Raw genomic sequence first — 7,625 nt, 5'->3', positions numbered from 1 at the left:
TGTGGCGCTGGCGGGGGCGGGGCATGGGGCGGGGACCCTGGGCGCGGAGGGGCGGGGCCCGGGGCGGGGCGGGGGCGGTGCCTTGGAGGCCAGACTCCAGGGTTCTGCTCCTTGGGGAAGGTGCCCTCATGGGGCTGCTGGAGAAGAGGGTGAACCCATGTGCCTCCCACGTGTTTGCCAACAGCCGGAGCCTCAAGGAGCAAGAGCCCCATCTCTCAGGACCACCACACGCACCTCCCAGAGGAGGACCTGGGCTCCCTGGCTGAAGGGCGGCACTGGCCGTCGCAGAGGGGGTGGCCTCCTCCCTGAGCCGGGACCGCCCCGCTGCTCTGAGTGTGCTCGGACGGGTGGAGGCGGACGGTCCGCCAGCCAGGGGTCACTCCCGCTCAGGGTCCTCTTCCAAGGCACCACCTCTTCATGGTGACACAGGAGTGCCCCCCTTTCAGGAGCCCCTTCCCCAATAACTGGTGGTCAGGATCAGACCGGGTGGGGTGGGCTTTATGCCCTACGATTCCTGTGTGTGGGGAGGGGGAAATGTGGCCAAGACCTGACCCCCCGTCAGCCCGCTGGCAGCCCCAAGAGGACGGACGGGCCAGTGACTGTGCCTGCACTCTTGGCACCTCAAGCAGTTCCACACTTGGGCCGAGGACAGGACAGGACACTGCCCGAGCAGTGGCCACGGGCAGTGATGCCACCGTCAGCCTTGGCCACACAAATGGCCTCTCCAGGGGCCCGCCGATTGGCCATCCTTGACCGGAACGAGTGTGTGGGGGGTGGGGAGGAGAGGCTGCCAGTGGTGCCGGGAGTTGTGACGTGTGTGGCGGAACAAGGGGCCCCGAGAAGCACCCCGAAGTTAAGGACTGGACCTCTTTGAGCTATTCAGGAACACAACGGAACATTTTTTACAAAGGAATGTCTTTAAACTAATTAGCGGCTGTCTCTATAAACGTCCCTCTGCTTAGAGCCTGGCGTCCTGCGGCCCTGGGATCTAGGGGACTCTGTCTGCAGTGGTGTCATAGGCCTGAAGAGAGACTTCGGAACTCTGATAGATTTTGGTGTCTGATTGTAATCTATAGGTGACACAGAAAAATGTGATTTTTTAAACACCCTCTCCAGTGCTTGCCAGGGAGTGCCACCTGGGTGCTCAGAGGGTCTTTCCCTTCCTGAGCACCCGCAGGGGAGGAGCACAGAGGTCGGAGGTCAGCCCAGCGTAGGTCAGGGTCACACTGCATCCTGGAGCTTGAGGGCTGGGGCTGGGGGAGGGGGCGCACGCTGCAAAGGAAGCAGCCCGGGGCCAAGCCAGCAGCGCTGGGCGAGGAGAGATCTGGCGGTCATCTGGTGCTGACCCTTTCATCCCTTGCTTAAATTCGACTTGCTGAGTGATAGCCCGCGTCCCCAGGACTCATAAATCCAAAGTCACGCTGTGAGCAGGGAGGCTACTTATCATGGATGCCGTGGAGAAGGGGAAAGAGTTGCCTTGCGGGGGGTCTGTGGGGCCCTGAGCCACCTGCTGCAGGGCCTTGTGTGCGGCCCCCTCTGCATTGCTCTCCATAGCCGCTGCCTCGCGGACACCCCGGTCAGAGGGGTCCCCCACAGGAGCGCCCCGCATCCGTCCCCGGAAAGGCCAGGGCATTCGGAGGATGGCCCCCACCTCTTCCTGGAATTCTGTGGCCACAAAATAGTAGCTGATGGCATCCAGGCAGCAGTTGGCGTTGGCCACGCGGGCGGCCACCCGCACGAAGTCAGCGATGTGCTGGATGGTGGGGTCGGTTGCCTCGGTCCACTTGGCCACGAGCTTGGCCATCAAGGCCACGTGCAGTGGGAGAAAACAGAGCACGAAGGTGGCCAGGTTGGCGGCCACGACACGGAGGGCTTTGAGGATGCGGCCGGCCTCCTGGGGCGAGGCCCGCGTGCGCTCGCGGAGCAGGTGCCAGAGCACTTGCCCGGAGCAGAAGCTGAGGACCAGCAGTAAGAGGAAGAAGAACAGCAGGGAGAAGGCAAGGGTCCTGGTGTCCCGGGTGTGGCACCTCCCGAAGCAGAAGTTCTCGTCTGCAGGCAGCAGGGACGCCCACAGGGCCACAGCCCCAGAGACCAGCAGCCAGAGGGCCAGGCAGGTGAGGGCGGCCCGGCGGGGGCTGCGCCAGGCCCGAGCCCGCAGCGGAAAGCGCAGGGCAGTGTAGCGGTCCACAGCGATGGCCGTGATGAGGCCCATGCTCACGTAGGTGTTGACATAGTAGAAGCTCTGCAGGACCCTGCACAGAGGACCCTCGCGCGCCCCCTGCTCCCGGCCCAGCAGGGCTCCTGGCAGGCTCAGCAGCAGCAGGAAGTCGGCTGCCACCAGGTTGGCCATGTAGACACGGGTCTCCGTCCACCTGCGCAGGCGGCAGCAGAACACCCAGAGCCCGAGGCCGTTGAGGGGCAGCCCCAGCGCCAGGATGAGGCACATGGAGACCTTGATGACCTGGGGCAGGACGCGGCTGTCTGTGTCTGCAGTGCAGTTACCAGGGCTGTAACTGGAGGCCATGGCGCAAGCCCGGCAGAGGTGGGAAGCTAGTGGGAGCCCCTGCGGCGGGGCGGCACAGGGGTGAGCAGCTTCGCCTGGGGGCACGGAGGGAAACGCGGCTGTGGTCTCTCCCCTCCTCCTTTACATCCCCGCTCTCTGTCGCCCTCCCCCTCTCCCCCATCTCTTCCCCCACTTCCGGTAACAGCCCCAAGGGCTCCCTTTCTTGACTACAAGAGGCTCCGCTGAGGCCACCTCCCCCACTCCACCCAGAGGAACTGTTTTCCAGGATGTGGACGATGGGCCCTGCCACGGAAGGGGGCTCTGTGGGGCCTCCTCTCTGGCCTTCTCCCCCAGGGGCCTTAGCTCAGCCCAAGACCTTTGCCAATTTACTGTCCCCCGACCCCCGACATCCTGTGGCCCTGTCCAAGGACCATCAGCCCATGGCCCATGGAGTGGGGCCCCCACATTCCTCTGGCAGGGGCCACAGGCCAGTCTGCAGGGAGGGAGCACCCCCAGACCACCAGGAGAGCGGTGGGACCACCAGGCTGACCCTTCTGTCAGTCTCCCTGCTTCTGTGTCTGTGTCTCGCCCTCTCCCCAGCCACCCCCTCTGCCCTCACTCTCACTGCCCACCCTCCTCCTTGGGGCCCCTTTTCCCCTCCCTCCCACCAAAGGCTCTCCCCCTACGCCACCTCATCTCCTCCATTCTCTCTCCTCCTCCGTCTCCCTCTCTGTCCCCCACTGTCCCCCCAACTGTCTCCCCATCTCTGTCCCCCTGGCTCTATCTTGTCCCCCACAACTGCTCCCCCCAACTATCTTACCTCAGACAGAAACTAACTGTCCCCTCAGCCTTTGCCCTACGCCTGCTTCGGCTTAGAGCTGGGCACGCTCCTCACATGGGAAGCCCAGGGCCAGATGTAGGCCAGCCTGGGGCCCTGCTCCTGGGAGCCCTTTGTGGTGGCCAGCAGGGTGAGGGCAGGACAGGGCCCATTGGAGGGGACAGCAGGGGGACACCGGGCTTGGGGTGGACTCACCAGTCTCGGATGGCTGAGGCCTCGGGGAGCTGGGCTGGGCCACTCTGCACAGCTGGCCTGCTGAGGCTGCACGCTGACCCCACGACCGTGATCACCGCCTTTGTGCTCCCTGTGGGCGGGTGTGGTCACGTGTCTGAGGGCATCTGGCAGATGGGCGCCACTTCTCAGTGTCCCCGTCTCTGGTCCCCGTATGCCTGGCTCCCGCTGCGTCTGCCTGCTGCTCGAGACGCCGCGCACAACGTTGCTTCCTGACCACAGCCCTGGCCACGTCGGCAGCTGCCTGGGGCTCAGGGCCGGAGATCGAGAGCACGTCCAGCCTGCAGTGACCGGCGTCCCACGCGCGGCGGAGGAGGGCCTGCGTGCGGCTTCCAGGAGACCTGTTTGGCCAGGTGGTGCCCCCCACCTGTGCGCATCCATGATCGACACCGGCTGGGGAGACCGCGGACAGGAAGCCTGGAGAACGCGGAGACCCTTGGCCGCAGCCCCCACCCCCCAGCCTCGGGGAGCTGCAGCTCGGGGGGGCCCCCCCATCCTGACCCAGGCACATGCTGCCTGCCCTTCCTGCCGGAGCTGAAGGCGCAAGGCCCCTGCGGGCTTGCCTTCAGCAAGTGACGCAGGGCCTCAGAGGCAGTGTGTCCGTGGTAACCCTGTGCAGCCAGCTGCGCGGTCTGCTCCGTGCAGAGCACCCACGGGCACGGAAGCTGCTCCCTCGGCCCATCCCGCTTTGCTAGCTCCCTTTTGGGTGGGGTTCCCCAGACACTCCCCGGGAAACCCCTGCGTGCAAGCCTCCATCTCAGAGACTTCTGGAAGCCACCCCAATGCAGGGGTGTGTTTTTGAGCACCAGGGTGGCCCTGCCCTCGGCCACGCCAGCAGCCCCAGGGAGAGGGTCGGGGGCTGGGGCGGCGGAGGATCTGCTCCACCAGAATCTGGCCTTACCACCTGCAGGAGGAAGGGAGCCAGAGAAAACTGAGTCCTGCCCCCCCTGCTCAGGAAAGCCTGGAGGAAAGCAGGGGGGTGTGGGGGAGCACATCCTCCCGTGAATCATGGGACAGCACATCCTGTGAAGCTGCGGGTGCGCTGGGGGGCCGGTGCTTGGGGACACTGAGGGGGACAGCCTGCCACACAGAGCCGATGAAGTGGGCCAGTGCATCAGCACTGTGGGTGTGACAGGGGCTCTGAGAGCGGGGCAAGGACACCCCTCGCTCTGAGAGGCGTGTGGTCCCAGCCCTGCGGGGGCGGTCTCTTGGTCGTCAGTGTCATTTCTACCCTCCTGTGTGGGAGCAGGAAGACCTTTGCTGCGGGGGGCAGGGGCGGTCCATCCGCCCGCACGAATCGGAGAGACCAGCACACGCTCCCCTGTGTGGGTTTTGCGTGTCAGACTTGGGGGGCCGTTATCTGGATGGTCACTTGCGGGATGTGGGCAGTAGTTTCCTGAAGTACTGACCTTCCAGTCAGATCGACGATGCATTCCACTGCCTCCCCCCCCCCGGGTGCCCCAAACTCTGCACTGTGGCTGCGGGGGGCTGAGCTGGAGCCGGGCAACAGCCCCCACACCCCGTACCCAGTTCCCCAGACCCCACAGCACCCTACTCGCTCTGGCACTACCTCTGGTTGATACACCCTTGCCCCGCAGAAGATGGACACGTTTTCTTAGGAGAAGTTTCTCCGGGGCACCGCAGCAGGTGGGTCCCCGAGGACAGGAGACCAAGCGCAGCTCTGCCCACTGATGGCTGGCCTCCGCCCTCAGACTGCCTTCTCCCGAGACCAGCTGCAGCCGGGCTTCAACCCCCAGGAGGGACAGGAAGGGCCTTCACAGAGAAGCAGACTGCCCCAGAGGAGAGAGCCACAGACACCGGACATTGGCCGGATGACATACAGACATTAGGAATCAAGCGACACGGCCTTCCCAGGAGCCCCTTCGCTCTGTGTGGAGATTTCTGCGTCTCGCCCAGCTCTCTGCTCAGAAGCGGCCTGGTCCTGGCAGTTCTCTGGGTCCCTCCCTGTCGTGGCGCTGCACTCTGCAGCCACCCAGACCCGTCTGCGCCTCGGAGATTGCAGATGCCACCACTGCCTGGGAGGAAGCTCACACTTCCTCTGGCTGCTGCCAAGCCCTCACCAGACTGTACCCTCCAGAACCTCTCCCAGGTGACTCTGGCGTGCTCCAGAACAGTGTCCCCAGCCAGATAAAATACCCTAGGTGTAATCCTAGCAGAGGGAGAATGAACCGGTGCCCTCCCACATTCTGGGCCCTATACTCCTGTTGAGCAGCCTCAAAGTGAATCTGCTTTCAGATGCCTGCTGCTTGCTAATTAACGGTGAGTACAGTCCTGATCAATGTGCCAGACTGCCCTCTGAGCCCTCTGGGCCAGGCTGGGGGGTGTTAGGGAGAGGCTCTTCCCCTTGGTCTGGCCCAGCCCAAGGCCTCTCACAGTGTGTGGGCCATGATTAGTGTTCAGAAGTCAGTTCTTTGGATGCTTAACATCTGTGATTTTGCCTCGGCTCCTTTTCTTGTTCCTTCAGGAATGTTGTGAGAGTCCAGCCGCCTGCACTTGCTGGGAGCCAGGAGAGGCCTGAGGGACAGGGAGTACACCCCCCCCCCCACCAACTATAGACTGGAGCCAGCAAGGTGGAGCAGTGGGGCACCCCTCAGGAGGCTGGTGTCCTCGGAGCATGGCGGGCCACCCCCACCACCCAGCAGCACCAGCGCTGCCCCCAGGACACCCCGCAGAGGTCTCCCCTGCCTGCCCTCACTTTCTCTGCCCCTATGAGGACAGACCTGGCCAGCACACGCGGGAGCAGGGCCAGGCTCAGCCCCGACCTGGGCGGGTAGTACTGCTCGCTGAGCCCAGAGCGAGGTTCAGAATTCTTAACACAAGGCTCTAGGAAGTGACTGTCACCTGGCCTGTCAGCCTTTGGTCCAAAGCTCTGCTCCTCCGCCGCTGCCCTACACTGGCCTCGGGGCATCCCCTCCTCGGTCCCACAGTGCAGAGCGGGACGCAGGGGCAAAGCTGAGTCCCAGACCCTATTCTGCCTCTCTCCCTGGATCCCCAAACCTGGCCAAGGTCGGGACTGGACGTCTACATCCAGCCCTGGCTCGCTGCTCAGCCCAGTGGCCATCCCACCCCACAGTGAGAAACCTTCTCTGGACTCCGTGGTCCCTTGGAAATGGAGGGTCAGGGCAGTGGAGGTCACGGACTGGGAACTGTCTGCTTGGCCACACTGCGGAAGGGCGGGGTTGATGAGGGGCAGGGTGCTAGGTGTGGGGGTGCTGGCCGGAGGACGAGGGTGGGGAGCACTGGATGGGGTGAGGGGCGTGGGGAGTCGTGGGGAGCCTGAATGAGGCTGGGGCTCCTAGTCCCAGGGCCGGTGCCTGTGTCTGGGGGCATGGGGCTGGGGTGCAGGATGGGGGCAGGAAAGGGAGGTGGTCTGCCTGCAGGGGGTCCACCGCAGCGTTGGGCTTGCTCGCACCTGCCCTGCTTCCTCGTGGCTGCGTTTCTCCCCGCCCTGCTCCACTGGCCATTCCTGGACATCTTTATGCCTTCTCAGGACAGAATGCAGCCTGGCCCGGCCCTGGTGCACATCGTTGGGCAGGGTAGGCGCTACCCTGGTGATGAAGGGCAGGGGTCCCCAGTGGTGGGGGGGAGCATCTGAGCCCCAGGATAGGACAGCAGCGGATTCAAGCTGCACAGGCCCCCCGAGTGCCCCACCCCCGTGCAGAGATCCCCTGAGTGTGGACCCTCCCTGAGCGTGGACCCCTCTCAGCAGGGCTCCCTAGCCCCGGACCTGAGGACTACATCGGCCGCAGGCCCCTAAGGCCAGGACATGGCTGCCATTCTGGCTCTGGGCACGCAGGCAGAAAACAGGACAGGGGGGCGCCTGGGTGGCGCAGTCGTTAAGCGGCTGCCTTCGGCTCAGGGCGTGATCCCGGCGTTCCGGGATCGAGTCCCACATCGGGCTCCTCCGCTGGGAGCCTGCTTCTTCCTCTCCCACTCCCACTGCTGTGTTCCCTCTCTCGCTGGCTGTCTCTCTGGCACAGAAATAAATAAAATCTTTAAAAAAAAAAAAAGAAAAGAAAGAAAACAGGACAG

General features: G+C 64.1%; 1 protein-coding gene across 1 annotated transcript; it reads right to left on the bottom strand.

Moving 5' to 3' along the window:
* Positions 1-266: 266 nt before the first annotated feature.
* Positions 267-3,619, bottom strand: LOC113247904 (G-protein coupled receptor 35-like). Its single transcript, XM_026489257.2, has 2 exons — positions 3,537-3,619; positions 267-2,598 (listed from the first exon to the last, which is right to left on the bottom strand). The coding sequence occupies exon 2, from the start codon at positions 2,522-2,524 to the stop codon at positions 1,403-1,405; it is 1,122 nt and encodes a 373-aa protein (XP_026345042.1). The 5' UTR covers positions 2,525-2,598; positions 3,537-3,619; the 3' UTR covers positions 267-1,402.
* Between the last annotated feature and the right edge of the window lie 4,006 nt (positions 3,620-7,625).

Source organism: Ursus arctos, unplaced genomic scaffold (genome assembly GCF_023065955.2).
Source record: "Ursus arctos isolate Adak ecotype North America unplaced genomic scaffold, UrsArc2.0 scaffold_1, whole genome shotgun sequence".
NCBI classification, from domain to species: domain Eukaryota; kingdom Metazoa; phylum Chordata; class Mammalia; order Carnivora; family Ursidae; genus Ursus; species Ursus arctos.
Note: the sequence above shows the minus strand (reverse complement) of the source record. Positions and strands in the feature narration are given on the sequence as shown.

What these genes read in the sequence shown, in the direction of transcription:
- LOC113247904 (XM_026489257.2), bottom strand. Translation starts at nt 2,524, where the DNA reads ATGGCCTCCAGTTACAGCCCTGGTAACTGCACTGCAGACACAGACAGC.